The 24,633-nt window shown below is 38.2% G+C and overlaps 1 protein-coding gene across 2 annotated transcripts; it reads right to left on the reverse strand.

The window, feature by feature from the left end:
• Positions 1–542: 542 nt before the first annotated feature.
• On the reverse strand, positions 543–11,839 carry LOC129928035 (uncharacterized). 2 transcript variants are annotated; one of them, XM_056039983.1, is made up of 8 exons: positions 11,776–11,839; positions 9,291–9,374; positions 7,118–7,193; positions 6,946–7,029; positions 5,221–5,253; positions 4,193–4,276; positions 2,766–2,864; positions 543–769 (listed from the first exon to the last, which is right to left on the reverse strand). In XM_056039983.1, the coding sequence occupies exons 1-8, from the start codon at positions 11,797–11,799 to the stop codon at positions 627–629; spliced, it is 627 nt and encodes a 208-aa protein (XP_055895958.1). In that variant the 5' UTR covers positions 11,800–11,839; the 3' UTR covers positions 543–626. The 2 variants fall into 2 exon arrangements, with proteins under 2 accessions (XP_055895958.1, XP_055895959.1); XM_056039984.1 differs by lacking the exon at positions 11,776–11,839 and adding an exon at positions 10,264–10,351.
• Between the last annotated feature and the right edge of the window lie 12,794 nt (positions 11,840–24,633).

Consider the following 24,633-nt stretch of genomic DNA (forward strand, 5'->3'; position numbering starts at 1 on the left):
CCCCGTCTCAAGACGAAGCCAAAGCCAGTGACTCACCTGGGCGCATCCATCGTCTTCCGAGACAGAAGGAGCCATTTCCATTGTCTTCCGATACATGAAAAGCCATTTCCATTTTCTTCCGATACACGAGGAGCCATATCCATTGTATTCCGATACATGAGGAGCCATATCCATTGTCTTCCGATACAAGAGGAGCCATATCCATTGTCTTCCGATACACGAGGAGCCATATCCAATGTCTTCCGATACACGAGGAGCAATATCCATTGTCTTCCGATACATGAGGAGCCATATCCATTGTCTTCCGATACATGATGAGCCATATCCATTGTCTTCCGATACATGAGGATCTATATCCATTGTCTCCCGATAAATGATGAGCCATATCCATTGTCTTCCGATAAATGATGAGCCATATCCATTGTCTCCCGATAAATGATGAGCCATATCTATATATATTATTGAACGTTTAGAACGTAAGTGAAAGTGACAACTAGTTTGAAGTATTTAAAGGCTAACTTCAATGAAACCAACAGAGAAAGGATTGAGACGACCAACATTTAATTTCCATCCAAATTAAATCTCTGATACAGATTTGAACTCTAGACCTCCGCGTACTTATCAGTCTAGCTATCTGGCTTCTTGCACTGCAGACCGAGACAAGGGACACACATATCCCCCCGACACGGATCTGAGCCGACCATTTCGCCCTGTAGGAAACCATTCTCCTGGCTGTAGGATATTGTCGCGTTCTTGTCTTCTAGGTGACCTGTTGCAGCCAAATGAGAAATAATAATAATAATTAATAATGAATTTATTTATAAAGCGCTGTTAACAAACAAAATGTAGGCTCAGTGCGCTGTAATAACATTACAAACACAAACACGAGAGCTAAAATGACAAACTGATCTTAAAAAGTTTTAAACAGACAAGTCTTAATGTTCTTCTTAAGAGTGGTGTAGCATATTGTCTGTCTGAGATCAATGGGGAGCGAGTTCCATACTTTTGGTCTGTGCACTGAAAAAGCCCGCAGACCGTAGCTTTTGAGGGAGAAACGTGGCACCACTTAAAGCGTTGAGTCCATTGAGCGCAGGGCTCTCTGTGGGACATATGGAGTAATCAGTTCGCTAAGGTACCAGGGCATCTCATTGTTATATATACACTGATGACAAAGTGTGGCGACCTTGTAATCGATTCTCGCTTTCACGGGAAGCCAATGGAGCATGCACAAGAGCGTAGTAGCAGAATCTTGTCTTGTTTTATCTAAGTACTATTCGTGCGGCGTTGTTCTGTATACGTTGCAGTTTAGCTATTTCGTCATCAGGTATACCTGCTAGAACGGCGTTACAGTAGTCAAGGCGGGAGAGTATGAATGCCACAGCTAGCGTTTTTGTTGACTCCGTTGTTAAATATGGTCGGATCTGGCCTAATTTACGCAGCTGCAGATAAAGACCCATGCAGAGCTGACTTATGTGTGGGTCGAAAGATAGTGTTGAGTCGAAGAAAACATATATATATATACATGTATTATCAGCATGTGAAATAAACAAAGTAATAGCCAACTACTAATTAATCACACAGCTTATCAACGTATTAAATTATCGACTAACTAATCAGCCGGGGCGCGCTGGCTGAGTGGTTAAACTCATGGTCTTCTAAATCTAGATAGATCTAAAGTCCCTTCATTGAAATAGTGAAGCAGATCTATACATTCGTTAAACGATGATTCTTTCTCGGAGGAAAAAAGAAGGGGAGGGGTGGTACAAAATATTCCATTGTTTTTTAAAGTTACATTCATTAGTAATTGATTGGAAAAAAGGTAGTCTTTTTAAAAAGTATGTTTTTCTTGTTTCTAAGATCTTATTCGTTCATTTCTGTATCGACTGATAGCTACATTAGAATAAAAGGCAGTACATATTGACTATGACCAGATGCACATCATTATAATATAGGGGTTTGTTCTAGTTCGGCATTAATAAATTAATGCGCCTATAGCAAATAGTTCGGCATTAAGAAATTATTGCGCCTACAACAAATAGTTCAGGTAGAATGGCTGCTTAGAACTTGTTGGACACCTCTTGGCCGTGTCTTGGGTAGTGTTGTTACCGGTTGTTGACCTGTAGCACCAAACTGCTGGTAGACAACTAAACCGTTGTAGGCGTTAAATATCTTAACTAATAAAACATCAAATAACTTGAATAACTTCCTTTTGTGAACATAACTAAATATAACTATATTTATAATAAAGACAAAATCAACTTATGATAATTGAAATTAGCAGACTTGAGTAATACCTTTAATAAAATCTAACACACTACAATAACACAACCTTTCAGTCTCACGTTCTGGAGTCGTCTCCCCTAACTAAGACCAAATGACGACAATGCCACCTATGTTGCATCATTCACAACCAACCGCTAACCTCTTCCCACCGTCACCATAGAAACACACACACACCCTAACAAGTAGAGTGTTGACTCTGTTTAAGCGGAGATAACAGCTAATTCCACCTAAACAAATGAGAACAGGTGAAAGGTCATCAATGAAATAAGATAATTAAGAGTGCTGGCGATTCAAACAGTTAATCTGGGAATCCGCCGAGGTCGTCTCTGACAAGACAACTAAGTCCAAAGCCTTCTCGGTTAACGGCTACAACCAAACGGCCGTTCATTATCAGTTATGGAGCAACTTTCAAAACAATAGCAGATACACACAGTGAAATCAAACCAATATTAGAAACCCAGATTTATGTTGAGCTATATTACCTAATAAAAGGCCAAGGGTCATCACGGTGTCAAGGATTGCTGATGATGCCATTAGTGTTGATGCCAACGTTACGTAGTTCAGGTCTTGACTTCTGCGAACTTAATTTAACTTTTCTGTTTAGTTTTGATATGATGTCGTTCACAATGAAGTACTTATATTCCAATTCTACATTACATATAAATATGTGTAATATATTTAGGTTTTAAATATTAGCATAATTGTGATTATTTTCTTTGAACTTATGCTGTGTGTTTGAAATAAATGAGATAAATGAACATCTGTACATTAAAAGAAATATTTACGATTTGAAACTCCAACATCAGACAAGTAGTTAGTTTAACAACTGCGTGTTCACGTTGTGTATACAACTGTATGCTCTTATTTGGGTAGAGTTATTCTCCTTGGTAAGGGATATTGTAAAAGTGATGCCCAAAATACGACCCATGGGCCAGATCCGGCCTGCTACACGGTGATATCCGGTCCTCAGAAACATCGGAAAAAATGGAGAAAATCACACACACACACAAAGTTGAAAGATGTAGTCTGTAGTTAGAGCTCTCACTCTTTCTTCTATGGATTTTATTCTTTGCTATTTTAATATACATATTATGTTGGTTTTTTAATTCTTGAACTAGCTTTGTATGTGACATCTTGTGTGTGCAAACCCAGGCGTTACCCAGGGCATCATTTTGGTATCAACGCAAGCGATACTTAAACATTTAGTATACAGTCGAAACAAATGAGTGAAACTTACATAACAGGGTTTGAACCTGGGACCTTGGAAACGACAACACCGCCTAGCAGTAACACATTCTTTTTTGTCCAGAGTCATACGCCCGTATGCAGATTACCAGGCCAGTGGTCAGTGGTCACATGCCCCAACTAGCCCAGCCCCACCCCCACCACCACCTCGCCACACCCGTGGTCACCAACAATTTCAACAGAGCCGACACACACAGCCGTGTATTAGACAAAACAATGGCTCGAACTGCGTTCATGATGAGGAGGGGACAACATAAATACATAAATATAAAAAAAATACAAAAATAAAAGAAAAAGAAAAAAAAATATAAAAAAAATTAAAAAAAAATAATAAAAAAAAAAATAAAAAAAATAAATAAAAAATAAAAAATAATAAAAATAAAAAAAAAATGTTAAAAAATTAAAAAAAAAATTAAAAAAAAAATTTTTAAATTAAAAAAAAAAATAATAAAAAAAAAATAAATAATAATAATAATAAAAAAAAAATTTAAAAAAAATAAAAAAATATATAAATAAAAAAAAAATAAAATAAAAAAAAGTAAAAATAAAAATAAATAAAAAAAATAAATAAATAACAATACATATAGACGCTTCAGTAAGGATGCACAATTAAGCTGTGAATGTAACTATAGATGTGAAGCCAGGTGCTGAAACAGTTACTTGCCAAGAATTTTGTTCAGATTTGCTGAAAGCGTCGTCAAAATATAGAACTGGTTTTGTATTCTCTTAGTTAAGTTGTCCAAAGAGACTGAAATTAATATTTTACATTAGTTACATATATAGTCAATAGATAATATATAACAAATTAATTGTAACTTTGAATAACTTTATTTTTTAACTTGAATTTCCACATACAATTTTTGTCTGTCTGTTTCTTTCTTTCTCTCTCTCACTCACTCTCGGACACTTATCCCGTAGGACTACAGCATATCAAATCAAAGGAGATCGAGCTTTAGGTGAGATGGCGTAACAGGAGCGCCTCCCGGAAGCGCCACGAAGATCAAATCAGGCGCCATTTTGATCTCACGAACATAGAGCAAAATTGCTGGTAGCGGATAAGCTCTGAACTATTGAGACGGAGAGCTCTCACGAAAGTCGTGACACTCAACGAGAAGACAACTAGTGATATTGGGGTAGACCAAATTAAATTCCCTGCAGACAACAATATATATGTTGGATTCATAGTTTTTCTTGTGGTAGCTTACCAAGGCTAATGGACCCCCTCCTGTTCTTCCTGGTTTATAAGCCTGTTTCTCTCCCTTGTCTTTTTTTCAGCTATTTGTCAAAGCCTGTCTTGAAGGCCATGAGGTTGACAGTTTTTCAGAGTTTGAGACCCATTCCATTGGAAGCATTGTATAGGTAATGACGTGCCTACATCTAGTACCACTTCCGGCAATAACAACCATACGGTAGCTTGATCAGTAAACTAACATCAGTATATTTTATTTTGATAACCACTACCAAATGACAGACCTAGACAGCGAAAAAAGAACCAGAATCGACCACCACCGCACAACGGTTATGCCTGCACAGGGTGTGGGGAAAATATGTAAGTCTCAGCTGGGACTGCGTAGCCACATGAAATACTGTACTAGGTACTTCCTAAGTACTTTTCAAATTCAAAGCTTAACATCTCTTACAGTTATTTTTATTTTTTCGTTTATTTTTTAAAAAACTTTTTATTTAACTTACCTTCTATTTCGTTTCGTTCTAAAATTTCGTCAACTAGAAAGTAAAGCAGAAAAAAAAAGTGTGTCATTAAATTATCTAGAGATATATTTTTTTTTAGTTGGTGGGATATATAGTACGTTAACAGAAAACCTTAGAACACACTGTAAGGAGGAGCGATGGCTATTCTACTGTATTGAATACAGATCTATGTCTAACTTGCTAGTTGTTTTTTTTTGTTGTTTTTTTTTTTTAGACCGCGTCCATAGACATAAATAAATAAAGACTAGCCGATAAAAAAGTTTTACGAAACGAAAATTTGTGACTTGCAATTTCGTGTACTTTATTATACAGCATTTATGAGCAGTATAAAAGTTAAGTATTCATATCTATACACACCTATATTATATATTGTGAATAAGGAGGCAGTGTAGTTTTGTTTAATCTCTAAGAATGAAGATCATGCAATTTTTCATAGTTCGGAAATCCGACAACAATAGATATACATGTTTTCAAGTTACATGAAGTTACTTCCTTCGGCCAGTCTATATTTATTTATGTATATGACTTTATTATACAGCAGTGTAGTTTTGTTTAATCTCTAAGACTGATGATCATGCAACTTTTCAGAATTCGGAAATCCGACAACAATCGATATATCTATATGTTTTCAAGTTACATGAAGTTATTTCCTTTTTCCAGTCTATATTTATGTGTGTCTATGTCCGCGTCTTAAAGGAAGCGGAAATGTTGTAAAATGTTTTACATGTTTCGGATGTTCCTTCAGAGTTGAAGATAGTTTACTTCCTAATCCAAACCTCCCGCAGGACGACGGGGGATGGGAGCGGGCAGGATTTGAACCCTCGACCATCGATAAATCCGAACGACAGTCCAGCGCGCAAACCTCACGACCAGGCAGACATCCAGACGTAAAGTATATTAAAAAAAGTAGACTTTGGAAAAAAGAAAGAGTTTACTTTAAAGAAATTGTCTTGCTATCTTTTTCATGCTTTCTAACTAGACTGCGGCCTTTTGGGGAAAATAAAATACAAAGGTTTGATTTAAAGCTTGCGGTTTTTTTCGCTAACAGTGGTCGACAGGTTGCAAATCTATCAAAAACCGTTCTTGGTGAGCGTCTAGGACAGGGGTTCTCAACCTGTGGTTCGCGACCCCCTTGGGGGTCGATTAACGATTTGCCAGGGGTCGCCTAAGACCATCGAAAATATGGATTGTTATTGTCTACTCTTCTATTGCTGTGTGTGTGTAAGGGGGGGGGGTCGCGGCAAAGTGAGGAATTGTAAAAAGGGGTCGCCGAGCTTAAAAGATTGAGAACCGCTGGTCTAGGAGGTAAAAGGAACCTGTGTACGAAATTTCATGTGGATCTGTACGATGGTTAAAGACATTTCTTGATCCCTGAATCAGTGGTAACTTGCAGATACTCTAATTTTAAACACACTTAACTACAGATTAAACGGCATATTAAACTACATACGTAACTACAAATTAAACACTAAACTTTATATTAAAACATTCATTATATATTTAACTACAGACTAAACTACATATAAGATACTAAGCTACGCACCTAACTACACACTTTTCTTAATAAGGTAACACAAATAAACTACAAACAAAACTAATTATTACACATTACATTACAGAAAAACTACACATTACACGCTAAGTTAAACATTACACACACTTAACTACACACCGAGCATAATGTTACACACATAGACTTAAACTTACTGTACACCTGACTGTATTTATTAAAAGATGAAAAATCCATAAAGATGTAGGAAGCTTTGACCATCACATCAGGGACACGAGTTTCTGAAATGTGTTTAGATAGAGAGAGAAATTGTTTCTACATATAATGAAACTAAAACACTACTGCAGGAACTAGAAGTAAAACAAACACCTTTCTTAAGTGTAGTCACAAAGTGTTCCAGTCTTATTGCCTTGTAATAGAGGTCTATATGGGAATCATCCTGAGCCTGAAATAATAATCATATTAATATTATATGCGCGCATGGCCTCTCTGGGCATGTTATTTTAACATCGCTTATCTTACATATTTTTGGGGTAAATTTTTTGGTGTACAACTTAGCCCATATTACATGGAATATAACTATAGTTGCATCTGTGGCATTTTACGTCTCGAGAGACGATCTTTTCCCTTTGCAACTTCTTGTGTGACTAAAGAGGCCAATCCTTGATACACAGCTGCGATCGCAGGTTGGGCATATGTGATCACCAGGCGCCGTTGCATTATCACCCTTCTTTCTGCTTCTGTTGTGCATGACATCTGCAATCCGTGACCCTTCCTTTATGCTCTCTCTCCACGTGGATCTATCCAGTGCCACCTCTTCCCAGTTGCCAGTGTCGATTTTGAAGAGCTTCATGTCGCGTTTGCATACATCCGTATAACGTAAAAGTGGGCGGCCAGCGGCTCTCCTGCCTTCTATTAGATCGCCACACAGGATGTCCTGTGGAAGTCGACCTACTGGCATTCTACTATATCTGTATCACACTCTAGGATAGTATATAACAATGACCTATCCAATAAAACATGTACGTTATAAAGATAATAAAGCTTTGTCTTCAAGTCCGAAGATGAAAGAGGAATACAGACAGTATTACTCAAATTAAATTAATGCTTTAATTAAAAGGGAATATTTTAGTTCGTTTGTCTAATAAATGAAGCAATTATAAGAACTCCGTGTTTTCTCTCTTTTTTTAATCACTGTATACCTGCGTCCACCCCCTCCCTTTTCGGGTATAAGGAAATGTCTTCAATTCCTAAGATTAAGGAGGAGTGCAGTACTTCACTTGATCAAGCAAACCTTGTTGCGATCTGGACATTTTGTCGTTGTCCGCCTTGGGTCTAATTTATTTGTCTTTCGTAGTCAACACCTGGCTTCGGCAAGGTCCCTCTCGTTGGGGTCTCAGATGTGTGTGTGCGCCCCACAACCTTCGTGGGGAATCTCTCTAGCTGTTTCCTTCAGACGCCTCCTGCTGACGGCTGCTTTCCTCTTTGATGGTGAGGAGAAATGGCTCCTGCTTTGATCTTCATAGCGCTTTCAGGGAGGGAGGAGCCTCTTTGATGCCGTCCTCATTTAACTCGCTAAGACAGCGGTTCTCAACCTTTTATGTTCGGCGACCCCTTTTTACGACCCCCCACTCTTCCGCGACCCCCCCCCCCACACACACATATAGCAATAGATGCATAGACAATAACAGTCCATATTTTCGATGGTCTCAGGCGACCCCTGGCAAATCATCAATCGCGACCCACAGGTTGAGAACCCCTGCGCTAAGAGAATCGACTCGCAATCATTCCCTACATGGGACAGGCGTCCGAGCAGCTGTAGAATGGTAAAGTGCTGCTTCTAAACTGTCCACACCAGCGTCTAGTAGAACAGGGTTATCTGTTCTTGTCTGGCAGTCCTACCAGCGTATTCCTATTACGGAGCGAGTCTGCAGCGCTGGAATAGTTTGGATTGTGTCAGAGAGAACGATGTATATGAGGTGTACGCCGTTCATTCATGCCAGTAGAAGGGAGCTCTTGTTTGCTTTTGCTGGCCTTAGGGCTCTAAGTGCGACTGCACAACTCTACATGACAATTTCTAGTATGTAGCTGCAGGCACAACGCCTAACAGCAGAGTTTCTCGCCAAGGCTCTACGGGAGGACTGATCCTTCCAGCCTTGCCACCAATTGGAGTTCATCTCAGTATGTAGCTGCAACCAAGGTCTCAGAGCCTTACCAAAAGGTTTGTGAGAAACTTCATGTCTTAATAGAAGTGTTTCTCACTTTGAATGCACAGCAATCAATAATGTCAATAGGAATACGCTTTGAATCTTTCATGAACTAGAAATTTAACAACTGTGAAACTAAGATTCTACATCTTATTCCTAAGTCACTACACTAGGTCTGATCTTTCACAAATAACACGTCATCTCTTTGATAAATGATCCCGGGTTCATACCCTGCCCGATGCCCCACCCCGGTCCTCCTGCGGAAGTTTTGGACTAGGAAGTGGATTATCTTCAACTCTGAAGGGACATGTAAAACATTTTACAAACATTTTTACCTGAAGAAAAGGCGTCAATGTGATCAAGGCCAGTAACAATTGAATATTGAACATGATTCCTGAAGATGTTGGAGTTGTCTGCGCCTGCATAAGTATACGTTGGGTTCAAAATACATTTAGATGTGTCGAATGTAAACCATTAAAGAACTTGATAAAAAGCTTATATCAACCCAGTCTGTCTGTCTGTCTGTCTGTCATGGGCAACTTTTGTACACGAAATTTCTAGCACTTCCCATTCTTGGATGAAGTTCAAACTTTGTTCATTTATTTATGGTTCCTAACCAAAAAAATAAATCAATAAAAAATTAACCAATTAGTTTATTATTTGATGGTAATTAATTAATAAATTTCAATGTTGTTTAGAGGAAATAAATCTCGCTTGACATGGCCATAAGCTTTGAGCTTTGAATTTTTTTTTTACATTTTATTTTGCGTGTTTAAAATTCGAGAGTCAGAATTTTTTTTTTCTTTCCTTAATGTTTAATTCGACCACAAACGTCTAAGTAACAGTATATTATATATATATATAAAGACGAATTCCTCCTTTATAAAGCTAGTCGACTGCTGTAAGAGCGATTATTTTGCTTTTTAAATAGTTTTTAAGAGAAAATGAATGGGTGGCGCGGTGTCTGAGCGGTAAAGCGCTTGGCTTCCGAACCGTGGGTCCCGAGTTCGTATCCTGATGAGTCTTAGTCCACCCAGCTCTAATGGGTACCTGGCATTAGTTGGGGAAAAGTAAAAGCGGTTGGTCGTTGTGCTGGCCACGTAACACCCTTGTTGACCGTAGACCACAGAAACAGTTGACCTTAACATCATCAAGGTCTGAAAGGGAACTTTACTTGTTAAAAACTTAATAAATAATAGATCTAAGAAAAAAATAACTTCCTTTACCCCCCCCCCCCCCCCCCTGAATCAATCGAATGTATAAATCTTGTAAATGTATATATAAAAACCTAACGAGAGTGATACAGACCTGGACCTAGAAGACGGTGCGCTAATTGAACTGTGTTTTTAACTCTTTAATCACGCATCCATGCGGGAATACCCGCAGACACGTGTGCTCAAGGTAAAGCCTGTCTTGACGAACTGCAGACCCAATTGTATTTTTAAGATTATTATGTACAAAAAAAACAACAACAACCTATAACGTTCAAACCAAAGTTTTCTCTATGTGGCCAATTAGCAAGTATCCCCTCCCCCCTCCCTCAGATACACATAAACTCTCAAAGTTCTAGGAAAATCGTTCGAGATCCGAGTCCAGGTTCCATGTTTTGCCGATGAAGTTCGCAAGCTGAATAGAGGAATTGTCTTATCGAAAAAAGGCAAAACAATGTCAAAGTGAACAAGAGAAAATTTACAACACTCTGTGTGTGTGTGTGTGTGTGTCTCTATAGGTCAGTGTCACTTTGCGTGTACACTTAGTGTCAGGGTGAGTCGATAAGTCAATAGTCTACACACCTGCTGTAATTAACAGTGGTAGTGTGTAGAGTCAGATTTCGTAAAAAAAAAGAATAAACTTTCAAGCCTATATCTGATTTGTTTATCTGTGCACAAGTTAAATGCATACAAAAACACATCCCATAATTTATCACCAGTTAGCAAGTCAGTTGGGAAAAAACACAACACTATTTAATATATTAATTAACAAATAATCAAAAGGCTCATTTAGTAAACTATTGAATCAAACATTTAGTAAGCCATTGAACCAATCATTTTGTAAACCATTGAATCAATCATTTAGTAAACCATTAAATCAATCATTAAGTAAACCATTGAATCAATCATGTAGTAAAACATGAAATCAATCATTTAGCAATCTATTGAATCAATCATATGAAGGGAGAGTAATTCTTGAAGGACTACGGGCACGACTTGGCCTAAATTGTGCCGACGTGCCAAAAACTCAAACATTTAGAAAAACCACTGAATAAACAACTTAACCATTAACCATTAAAAAAACATATAGATAAATCATGTAGGGCACACATTGAATGAATAACTTAGAAAACTCTTGAACATACCTTCAAGGAATCTTTTGTAAAGACCATTTATGTAACCTTTTAACAAATACAAGTAGGAGATCGTTTAATAAAAAATTAATTATACATAAAACACTGAACCATAATCTTCAAATACAAAAACAAAATTGTAATAAAATACTCTGCAAGACACAAAGATAAAGGTACATTCCTCGTCCCATATGCTAGGACAAATGTGTACACACGCTCCTTCTTCCCTAGTGCTATTAGTGCATGGAATGGGTTGCCTGAGCTAGCCAGGAAAACCAGTGACTTAGCAGAATTTAAGTCATTGGTTAACATGTATGACTAAATGCATGACGTGTAGGACGTAATCCTCTTCTTTTTTGAAGTAACGTCTGTATTATATAAGATAAGATAAAACCATTAACACAGACTAGTTAGAAACCCTTGAACGTACTATTGATTCACTCATTTAAAAGATTCCTTTGTAAATATTTACTTACATTCGGTACTAAATGTTTCAACATCAAAGCCTTTACCTGAATAGTATGGAGCACACACACACACACACACACACACGATCAATGCAAAGTTAACTAAATTAACGGTTAGTGTCAACAAAGTGTAAACATTTCTAGCTTGGGTAAAGTTGCCCGTCTTCACACCATGAGCAATCAGCTGCTTGTTGAAGATTAAGACTTTGACCATTATGAGATTAAAAATAATTTAAAAAAAAAGCTTATATCACTATTTGGGCGGCAAGATGGTTGAGTGGTAAGAAGCTTGGCTTCCGAGCCAAGGGGTCCCGAGTTCGAATCCTGGTGAAGATTTTTTTTTTTTGGGGGGGATCTTAAGGGCGTCTCTGAATCTCTAATGGGTACCTGGGAAACGTACAAGAAAAAGTAAAAAGCGGTTGGTCGTTGTGCTGGCCACATGACACCTTCGTTAACCGTGGGCCACAGACACATGTGATCTTTACATCATCTGACGCACTTTCTGAAAGAGCATCTTTACTTTACTCTTCATATCAACTCTGTCTGTCCGCCTGTCTGTTAAAACGTTTGTTCAAGATATTTCTCCCACACCCATTCTCAGATCATGTTAAAACTTTGCACAATTATTCCTTGACGTTGACACTACGTGAATTGATAAAGCGAATTAACAAATACGTCAATTAATTGCTGATCATTAATTATTTTGTTTAATTCCAAAAGGGAAATTAATCCTATTTACATATACATATAAATACACTGGTATAAAAAAGTAGAAAACACCAAACTGTGGGAGATGAGTGGACAGAAAAATATAGAAGTGCAGATCTTAGAGAGGAAGTGGAGATGGATTGGTCACCCCTTAGAAAAGATACCAGCAACAGAGCTAGGCAGGCCTAAGAGTGGAACCCCCCAGGGAACAAGACGCAGAGGAAGACCAAAAAGAACATGGCGACGCAGTGTACTAGATGAAGCCGAGAGATCCGTGAGGAGCTGGGAAACCATAAAAAAACTAGCAAGAGACCGTGGAGAGTGGCGTGTTTTTGTCAAGGCCCTATGTTCCATGAGGAACTGAAAGGAATGATGATGATGATGATGATGATGATGAAATATATGGCTAAATCTGTAAGGGTTTTGTCCCATTAGATAATTATAGACGTTATTTCTCCCACACATTCTGGGATCAAGTTGAAACTTTACACAATTATTTATTGTACCTAGCAAAACATGAACCAGTTTTTTTTAAAAATCAATTAGTCAATTAATTATTGATAATTGTTTATTTTGTTTGATATCGAATAAGGGAAATAACTTCTACATTATAGAGAGATATAGTTGTAAGTGCATTGTTTATCTCCTTAGACAAGCTTTTTTTAAAAAAAGGATTTTAAAAATGTATTTTGCTTGTTGTAATTGGCCGCATTTGAGGCAAATGCACAAATAGAATGTCCTTTGGTATATCCTGTGTACAGAATACGGAAGTATGGACAAGCGAAGTTTGCTGGTAAATCATTTAGTGATTTTTAGTCATTTGCGTGGACTTCTCAGCAATATAGAATCCAATGGCTCCGCTGTTTCATGTGTAGCATAAAGTAGTTGTTTTTTTGAGTTGGCAACTGTGAAATTTTGGGATGGCGTCCTTGACATTTAAAAAAAAAATGGATCACTTAATGGAATTTAACTAGAACCAGGCACAATCGATATGCAATCGCCCTTGGAGGAGAGCTATTTAGCGCCCCATTTCAGAATAGCAGTTCTCTATCACATTAGTCATCTACCCCTTCCCACCCCCACCTCCACGGACACTCTAGTGACGATTGACCTGTTCTAAAAATAGATTATTGTCACATGTATTTGATCACATGCCTGTTTTTTATTGGTCACATGAGAAAGTGAAATCATTCACCTGTATCGTGCATGTTTACCTAATGCCTGTGATGCCAGACATTGAAAACAGGAAACTCAAAATAGATTTGGCTGTATGGCTTAATGTATATTGCGCTAAAAGTGAAACTAGTCTTGACCGATATAGTAACACAATGAATATTTTATTGATTGAAATACGCTCGTTGTATAATGTATCTACCTGCCACTGTATTTTTTTTGTTATTTAGTATAACCCCATTTGAACAGCTATCACTGACAGCTTTTAAGATACCCTTGTAAATAACAAGGCTTGTCTTTGAGTCCGAAGATTAATGAGTATTTTCCGTAGATAGGCAGCATCAGCTGCGACCTACATGTTTTGCCACATCTAGCGCAGGCATAACCATTTGTCCGCCGCTGGTCGATTTAGATTTTCTTTTCTCCGTCTACGTTTGTACTCGGCAGCGGATTTTCTGGTCACTTCATTCCCGGTCACTTCATTCCCGGTCACTTCTTTCCCGGTCACTTCATTCCCGGTCACTTCATTCCATAAGGAAAGCTGTCTTACAAATTGTGCATTACACCGAAACAAAACATTATAACCATAGAACACAAAAATATACATTCACACCAGACTCACTCATAATGTACATGCGAAAGTTTATATCAGATAGATCTAGTTTGTATTTAATGATTTATTTGCCAGTGGAACAAAAGTGTTTTTGTGTCTGTTTGTCTTTGCTATCGGTGTATCTCTTTAGTGATGGTAAAATCACATAATCCTCACCCAAAGGGTGATATTTAGCGGCCCCCGAAAGGGGGAAAAGACGCTATTAGTTTTGTGTGGTATGTCTGTCCGTCCGTCCGTCCGTCCCGTTTAGATCTCGTAAACTAGAAAAGATAATGAAAATCCGACATCATAATATTTTGGACCGTTCAAAGTTCTAAAGCAACGGCTACTTTTTTCTTTTCTGAAAGCGAAAAATCTAATTTTTTAAATCACTTATGCAAGCAGTTTTTCTTTTCATAAAAATACTCCATTTTTACAACTATTCACTATTAATAGTAACAAACAAGATAAGCTCATTAGTAGTGGAGATGCTTATTTAGCATATTTTTAACACATTTATGCAAATGTTTTTAGTTTTTTTTGTCAAAAAAATATTTTTTTACATTTGTATTGCTAAGTTTAGTAAGTTCTGTTATACTAACAACTACATTACACACATACACACACACACACACACACAAATTTTACTTTTTTTTACAAAGACAACATCTATTTAGTATGAATATAAGTTGGACATATTTAAATAAAAAAAAAAAATTAATAAGTAGTTTTTCATATTATCGGGTGAACTGCAACGCCGCACTATAGCTACAGGACACTTAACTAAATGACATTTTTGTTTTTGAGGAATAAGAGATTGATCCTTTACAAAATAATTAGATATTCATTATAAGACATCAGTTAGGCCAGGTTCACATCTAACTTCACATTCACTTATCCTTTGGTCTGCTGGACCGCTGGGGCACCACACAAGATCTGTCAATCTTCTTTCTCCATTCTTCTCTGTTATTTGTCTTTGTTAGAATTTTATTCTGATGTTCTTCCCGAAAATATTGAAACCTGCCTTTTTACCTGCCTGGGTGGACCACTTCGGGGGCCGATTTTTAGTTTGTGTTTCTACACAAACTGTCTTTGTAACCTTGTTTTTTTCTAGAATCTTTTTAGTTTTTTTTTATAAATGTTTCTCTCAAACAGCTGCTCGAACTCTGAATTCAAACATCTGCTGAGTTGCAGCTATGGCCAATCATGGGAAAGGCTTTGAGAGTCAAGCCCAAGGAAAAATCAGCTGGCGAACCAAAGGCACTTTGCAGCACCCAGGACTACACCCTGGCAGAACCCAAACTGTTCCTTTGGATACATCAGTTGCGTGGAGAGGGGGGGGGGGTAAATGATGTGTAGGCGACATCGTTCCGACAACAGCTAACGCCTAGGCATTCATCTCATTATAATGAGATAATCCATGGTCTGTGTGTGACTGAAGGAGACCATAGATAGGTATGTTTGCATGGTGTGTATAACATTAGGTCATCATTAATTATTGCACATTGTTACATTCAAAATGGTAAGAAATGTTTTGGCTACATCCAACGAAATGTTTATCTGTTGGAATGTAAACTTTAAAGTTTTTTTGTATTTTTTTTAAAGACTGCGAAATAATTGTAATTGATTTTCTGTTTAAAAAAAATTGATAACTGAAAGCATTATACTGATTATCTCCCTTATATATCTGATTAAAAAAAAAAACATTATGTTTTGTCTGCAGCTGTGTTAATACACATTAACTTCAGTTTGTGTACAAATCAATTGAGCACAATTATTAGAAGTAGTAACTGTACAAGCGGCGTATCTAGGGTGTTTGATGCCTGGTGCGGCAGTTCTTTTTTGATGCTTTCTAACGAAATAAAACACTGATCATGTATATATAGGCCTACATACATACAAACATGTGTGTGTGTGTGTGTGTGTGTGTGATGCCCAAATAGTGTCAACATTTTTTATTACGAGTATCTATAGTAGGGTGCTCAAGACGCATACATTTGGCTTACTGGACATGTTTTTTTTTCCACACAGACCTTTAAGTCGGGATCTCGGGTTTCAAAGGTGAATACATAATGGGTGTGTGTGGGGGGGGGGAATATGATGTCCATGCGAAAAGCACATTGCTGGTTACGCCTCTGAACTGAACACACCAGTAACGCAGATGATGCGTGTTTCTAATTGTTTAGAAGATTCTGTTTACTGAACACAACACACAAAACACGATGTACATGGGTGTTAATGGTCAGCCGTTTGATTGTAGCTCCATGCAGCTGGTACAACTGAACTGATGTTGTCGAATTATATTTTTAGTGAGACAAACTTTAAATAACTTGAACAAACTTCTTTTGTAAACAAAAACTCAATGCAAAATTTATTAACAATATACAAAGATTCAACCAGAGATAAATATAAATCTAATATAATAATATGAAAGGATATTTGGGCACTGTCCCATAGGCGTGTACAATGGACGGTGGAAGGAGAACCACGTAAACGTAAACAATATATTATTTCCCCGCACATTTGATTCTAGATGCTCCGTGTTTCTACTTGCAATAGTGTGTTTCAAGGGAAGTAATAAAAAAAAAACCATTTAAAGTAACCTCTGTTTTATTTTAATTTTATTTTTTGATAAATTATAAATAGGGGAAAATGTCGGTTTGAGAGTCAGCTTGTCGCTGTGATATTGAACTAATTTCTAGGATTTCTGTTGGTTCCTCGCCAATTTAAATATCCGCGGCTACTCTTAGATGTTGAGTTATTAAACTAAAGTACACATACTCTCAATGATCACATCACTCCAGCGTCACAGATTTGTCCCACAAAATCACACTCAGCCCTGGATGCAGTACCATAGTCACGTGATAGATGAGACCAGTATCTCAATGATGAGTTAGTCCAGAGTATCGAAATAAAGCAATAACAAAATAATTAATTTACCAACACATAGACCATTGGATGGCTGCCTGGTCGTGCGGTTTGAGCGCTGGATTGTCGTTTGGATTTATCGATGGTCAGGGTTCAAACCCTGCCCGCTCCCATCCCCCGTCGTTCTGCGGGAGGTTTGGACTAGGAAGTAAACTATCTTCAACTCTGAAGGAACATCCGAAATATGTAAAACAAACATTTTAGAGATGGCACAATATCCAAGTTCCAGTCAGTAGAAACCACGGTTGTTTCCCCTGGCATGTATAACAGTTGTTGTTTGTGTTCTGCTGTAGTCAAAGCTAGAGTGCGTAAAAGCTAAACAGTCTTTCTACTTTCAAGTCATGTATTTGGGTTTGTTTTCCACACGAAGATGGCTGTGGAGTTCTATCTTGAGCTGCAAAGCCGATTAGATTCTAGGCTTAAGTAGACTTGGACAGATTTAGCTTGGTTTGTTAACCTAAATCTGGGTGGTTTTGTCCATCTTGAGATCTATCTGCTTGTCTTTTGTTGTTGTTTCACAGCAAGAAACTACCACAATGTTTTTTGCTAGTTCCAACGTTACATGAAAGTTTTATCAATAAGATGATTCAATGTCGCGCTTTCTATGAGTCGTCACAAGAAGAGATTTATCTCTACAAGAGAAACAAGAGACCAACTGACCAAACAGTTGCCTGTAGCTGTTTCGAAAGTTCTGGTTCAGACCTACGTAAAACAGAAAGTTGCAGGCGCTGTTGAGGACCAGCACAAATCTGCGCGATGTTTCCAGAAGAATGGATTTCTTGGTGGACATGCCGGAGTCGGAAAAGGACAAAACGAGAAAGTTGATTGTGTTGGCAGCGCAATACACGCCACACACTGACAACAGAGTTCGTGTGGTTTTATTCTTTCGTCGCTTTACAAGATGATTTTGTTTGGGGTTTCGGTTCGAATCTTTCCCCAGTCTTTGTGAGAGCTCTTTGGATGAGCTGCGTGTTCCAACGGAAAGTTCTGCAGGTGAGCCGTCTGTTCCAAGTGAGAGTTCCATGACTGAGTTATGTGCTCTGAGGGAAAAATCTGTGGGTGAGCTTTGAGTTCCAAGTGAGGGTTCTGTGGGTGTGCCGTGCGATCTAAACGAAAGCTCTGAAGGTGGGCTATGCGTTCCAAGTGAAAGTTCTGTGGGTGAGCTTTGAGCTGTAATATCATTGCATGCAGAAATATATTCTGATTCACTGTTGTAGTGTGATAGTATAGAGATTTCAGAATGTAAAAGTCTTTGATTATCTGTTGTTTCGTTCATACATGTGGTTTTATCAAGACTTCTGCCTGTTGCTATGGCAACTGCTAATGTTGCCGAAATGAGTGCCACCTCTATGTCCTTATGTTGCATTCTATTGGCTACTTTTTCCGGTGAAGAGTTCGTTGAGGTCTTGAAGTAGACCGTCGTTGGTTGGATTTTAGCGAAACTCGCTTGGAGAAACACGCGCCTCTTTTCTTGTTGCTTTATCCTGACTCCAACGCTGACACAGGCTGCAACGGTCAGACAGAGGTGCAGGGGTCCGTAAAGGAAGATGACTGTCTTTACAAGTGTATTGTAGAAAGTCCCATACGTGAGGTAAAGCGAAGACTTTGCTATCCTTCCAACAAGCGTGATGTTGGTCACTGTGTTCTCCTGTTGATACGTTGATACAGTGTTGATGTAGGTTACATTGTCTTCTTTTTGATACGCTACGCCTTGGATGCCGGTCACAGTCTCCTCACGTTGATGCGTTGATACGTTGTGGATGTACGCCACAGCTGCGTATTGGAACGTGAATTTGAGGCTGTAAAACGTGTAGATCATAACGGAAATGACGAAGAAGAGGACAATGGTCAAGCGCGCACGTCGGAGAGTTACGATCCTGGGGTACTGAAATGGCGCGAAGATAGCCACAAGTCTGTCCAGCGATATCAAACAAGGCAACATCATGGAGTTGACTTTACCAGTTAACTCAATACAGTTTTGCGCCAAAAACAAATAGTACATTAATCTAGCCTTCGTCTCGGAATACTTGAAACCTGCTGGCTCTTCTTGGACGTAAAGTTGTATGCAGACGTTGTTTGCGCCTAGCAAGTAAACAGTGTCGCTCACAGCTAAAGCTAAAATTAGCCAGTTGGAGCACTTATTTAGTTGTCCTTTTACAAGAATGATTATGTTAATGACATTACCCACAATCCCAAAGAAAGATATAGCTGGAATAACGATCCATGACATCGTCTTCTCGAAACGTCTCCAGAAAATATCTTCCTCCCCATTACCGGAAGGAGGAAAATAGCTGACGTCTGGCCAGACGAAATACGTCACTTCCTGTTCAGAACTGTTGAACATTCTCGACGTGTGAAAATGAACATAAATACAACTGAATTAATGTTGGAATATGCAAATTGTAGAAACCAAATTTAACAAAGAACTCAAACCATTGTTCTTAACATGCAGACATTTATAATTGAACCCATTTTGATATATCAAAAAGCGAGAATATGTTTACTTATTTTCCGTTAGCAGAAACTCAAACTGAATTCTGGCACACTCAATGCTGAATGTCCCATATATACATCGATTTTTTTTATCATCAACCTTTTACGGAGGCAAATACAATCATCCAATCAGCTAGTAGCTGGTTAATGGCACATTGGACTGCATCAGGCGTTTAAATTTATTTTTTTTTAAATTGGTCACTATAGACACTTGTGTATACACTGATGGGAGGTCAATCAACTTTTAAAAATAGAAGTTAATTGCTCATGTGAGTCTCCAAGAATAGTTTCAAGGGAGGTAATGAGATGGAACGTTCACGAAATTAAGTCAAGGGAAAAAACAAAGAATGATGGATGTGTTAAGAATGTTTGTAAAGCAATTATCAGACATTTGCGTCATTTCAGGTTTAGATGGCTCTGACAAGAACTCTGCAGCTGCATGTAATATTTTTAATTTATTAAAAGTACAAAGTTTTGAGTATATGACTTTTTATGTAATTATCCCATAAACTATTTGTGTTTAAATAACAATATATTTAAAACGAAACGGAGACACACATTATAATTCTAAACAACAGTTTGAAAATGCTAGGGCGCTTGGAGATAACATATGTCCAAGCTATGTATCAAGGCTCGGCCTAATGTGTCGCACAATAAATTGCAAAGGGAGACTATGACTACACAAGACACAAATACCATAGACATTATAACTATAGAAAACAAAATATACATTTACACCAGATTCACTCAAAAGTAACATATGAAATGTTTATTTAAGGAATTGATTGCTATTGGAAGGAGTACAAATCATAAAAATCATTAAATATCAAGCAATGATTAAAATCAATAATGAAATCTAATAATTAATGTATAAAAGTGGATTAGTCAAGAAACATGAAACTCATTTACTGGTTTGCAGACCCCCGAAAGAAACTCATCTCCACATTATATTAAGCTTTTGTTTTTGTAGCAGAATAGGTTGTTATCACGAAGGGCAATGTGCATGCCGTTCGGACCCTGCCCGCTGCCACCACCGTCGTCCCGCGAGAGGCTTGGACTAGGAAGTAGATTATCTTCAACTCTGAAGGAACATTCAAAACATGCAAAACATATTTACAAACAAATAACTTAAATTTCATGTCTAATTAACTCCCTTTACATGTAAAGCCGATATATAAGTACACTTCCTGTTTTCACCCCTTACGTATTACAAACGTTTACTCAAAAAAAGAAGGTCATTACGCCCTGCTTCTTTTGGGACCTTGACGCGTACATGACTTGACAGTTCAGAATGTTTTCAAAATACAATTATTATTATTATAGCTTTTATATAGCGCTACTTTCATGCTTATAGCATGCTCAGAGTGCTTTTGGTCCAATCTCATTTGTAGACCAGTTGGGGGGGGGGGGGGAGGGGGTATCTAGGAGTTGGTTTTCCGTGCTGCCTTTAAGCGCTCAGTAAACACAACTCTGCCCGAGTCGGGTGTCGAACCTCGAGCCCCCTTTCTAGGTAGCCAATCCAAGCCAAGTTCAAGCGCACTTGGCCTCTCGACCACACTTCCCACAATGGTACTCAGATGCGGTCCTACGTGCGGGAATTTGGTGCAGGGCCCTAACCCTTACTCTTAAAGAAAGAAAAGTATCATTGCATGTTAATTGGTAGTGGCTGATACAATATTTGTTAAGAAGAGCCGTTTTCCAATAAATCCAGTATACTCCATTTCAGTCTATAGCGCATTGGCAAGGTACATTACAATACGTGGAGGGGCAGTGGCCGGGCGGTAAAGCGCTTCGCTTCCGACCCGGGGTCCCGGATTCGAATCTTGGTGTAGACTGGGATTTCAAATTTTGTTTTGGGCGCCTCTGAGTACAACTAGCTCTAATTGGTACCTGACATTAGTTGGGGAAAAATAAAGGCGGTTGGCCGTTGTGCTGGCAACATGAAACTCTCATAAACCGTAGGCCACAGAAACTGATGACCGTTACATCATCTGCCCTAGAGATCACAAGATCTTAATGGGGAGCTTTTTTTTTTTTTTTTTTTTGCAAAGTTGAGATAATTATGTACATATTTAAACAATTTAAAATTCATGTGATTATTTCCCTTTGAACTCGTACTTATTTATAGAGTGTGTTTTGACTTCTGTCTTTTACCTTAAATCAGTGTTTTCCACATTTTTTTACTTATGTGTCCCCCATTTATAATTTTTGTAACGCCGAGTACTTTCCCCTCCTCCAACTTTCTGGCATAGATGTTGTGTTAATATTAAGTGTTATTCATTCAATATTTTCTGTTTACATCACGCAAATGTTTTCATTGCATTAAAGATATATTCTCCTAATAAAGGTTGGCAAGTTAACATCTTCTTCGTTCTCATTTTATATGTCAGAAGGTTCAGATCAGTAATCTTATATCTGAGATGAACCGCGCAGTGGTTTCCAGATCAGGCGGTTCTCCGAATAGTTTTTTCTTCTATAGCAGTGTTGTGGGACCAGAGTTCGGGCCTCTTGATGTAGCAAGCAGCTTTGAAGAACATGGTCAGCGTTCTCTGGTGATGCTCCACAAGGGCAGGTTTCGCTCGCCCCGACTTTAGGCTTCCGGAACATATGTTGTCTCATTCTGTTGTGTCCGGTTCTGAGTCCGGTTCTGTGTCCGGTTCTGAGTCTGGTTCTGTGTCCGGTTCTGAGTCCGTTCTGAGTCTGGTTCTGTGTCCGGTTCTGAGTCTGGTTCTATGTCCGGTTCTGAGTCCGTTCTGAGTCTGGTTCTGTGTCCGGTTCTGAGTCCGGTTCTGTGTCCGGTTCTGAGTCAGTTTCTGTGTCCGGTTCTGAGTCCGTTCTGAGTCTGGTTCTGTGTCCGGTTCTGTGTCCGGTTCTATGTCCGGTTCTGAGTCCGTCCTGAGTCTGGTTCTGTGTCCGGTTCTATGTCCGGTCCTAGGTATGAAACGGAGTCGAAAAGTAAACATTCGTCGTGCATTTCTTCTTCTTTTTTTTGTTTTCTTTTTGGTAACTAACAAACGTCATAGATTTGCGACATTCGCAATAGCAACCCAGGATAATTGAGCTCCACGACAATGCTCTACAATGCTAGAGAATAACAATATGTGGCCGTCCTGACCTATTTAAAACATACATATTGTTGTAACTCTCTAAGGCAGGCACTCAACGAAAGACAGGTTGACAAGAGTAAATGATGTATTTATTTAGTATAACTAGTATAAGCATCAACAAATAGTAATAGTTACTAGTTAGACTTGGACTTCTGCTATAAAGTCACAGGGAGTAATATGTCTTAAGTTCTAAGAGTCCTACTTCATACCAGAACACAGAACAGACCACCGACACACTTCCCAGTGTCGCTCCAGGTCTCCCACACAGTTTCCTAGTATCACACAGGACAGCACTCAGCACCAGACTGTTCAGACTCTCATGACTTTTAGCCGGCTCACAACAGTCCTTCTTCCTGTCTCTATATGTCTTTCACTAGTCGTGTTCAGTAGTGCTCAGATGCGCACCATTAGTGTAGCGCGGGAGCGGGGTTACAACATTATGGAAATGAAACGTTTTAGAACATATAATAAAAGACATTCCACTTCACATGGCGAAGCTTTCACATAACATAGTGGTACACCAAAAAAAAAACTCTGTAAATCTCTTACAAATAAGTGTTCATTTATTGTGATTAAGGTGTAAATCTCAGAGAATCGCGTATCCCTAACAAAAAAAAAAAAAAAATAAAATAAAACCTTTTCATTTTTCTCATGTTTGTAGAATTTCTTTTTAAGATAAAAAATAACACCGGTTATGAGTTTTTACAAAGTATAAAACTACAAGTATTAAAGAATGTGAATTTAATAAGAATAATTGTTATTGCCTTTGTTTTATCAACTAAATATAAAAAAAAGGTATTTTAAAAAATCTGTTTATTTAATACGGTGCAACGCGTACCCATTCCAATGTGTTCCCGTACCCCTGGGGGTACGCGTACCACACTTTGGGAACCTCTAGTTTAAATTATCACTTGCCTTCTCTTCACTCTCTCACCTATTCTTGTACACTTTCTCCTCTCCACTCCCACCCACACACCATTTTTTTTTTAAATATACTTCCAGGGGCAGTTAACTACATTTGTCTTAGAAATTTTCTCAATTTTGCGGTTACCTTTCTTTAAATATGGTTAGTATGACTTCTTGTCTGCCCATCTTTATGATATATCATTATTATTATTATTATTTTTTTATGGATCTTGATCTATTAGATTTTCGTTTGTATGAATAAGTTTTTTTGAAGCGTCCAGAATCTTTAAATATCTCAAAGTTATTGTTTTCAGACGAAAGAATTATTCAACAGAATTGGAAAAATCCACAGCAGAACTTGCATAGCTCAAAACAAACTAAAGTCCTAACACACAAAGGCATAGCCCTCAAAACTAAAACCAGACTGATCCGCTACCTGGTCATGGCCAGATTCTTGTTCGCTTGAAAATCTTACAAAAAGAGGATCCTAGCCATGAAATTGAGATGCTTTAGGAAGATACTAGAGAGGAGGATCCTAGCCATGAAATTGAGATGCTTTAGGAAGATACTAGAGAGGAGGATCCTAGCCATGAAATTGAGATGCTTTAGGAAAATACTAGAGAGGAGGATCCTAGCCATGAAATTGAGATGCTTTAGGAAGATACTAGAGAGGAGGATCCTAGCCATGAAATTGAGATGCTTTAGGAAGATACTAGAGAGGAGAATACTAGCCATGAAATTGAGATGCTTTAGGAAGATACTAGAGAGGAGGATCCTAGCTATGAAATTGAGATGCTGTAGGAAGATACTAGAGAGGAGGATACTAGCCATGAAATTGAGATGCTTTAGGAAGATACTAGAGAGGAGGATACTAGCCATGAAATTGAGATGCTTTAGGAAGATAGTAGAGAGGAGGATCCTAGCCATGAAATTGAGATGCTTTAGGAAGATACTAGAGAG

Source organism: Biomphalaria glabrata, chromosome 9 (genome assembly GCF_947242115.1).
Source record: "Biomphalaria glabrata chromosome 9, xgBioGlab47.1, whole genome shotgun sequence".
In the NCBI taxonomy this organism is placed as follows: domain Eukaryota; kingdom Metazoa; phylum Mollusca; class Gastropoda; family Planorbidae; genus Biomphalaria; species Biomphalaria glabrata.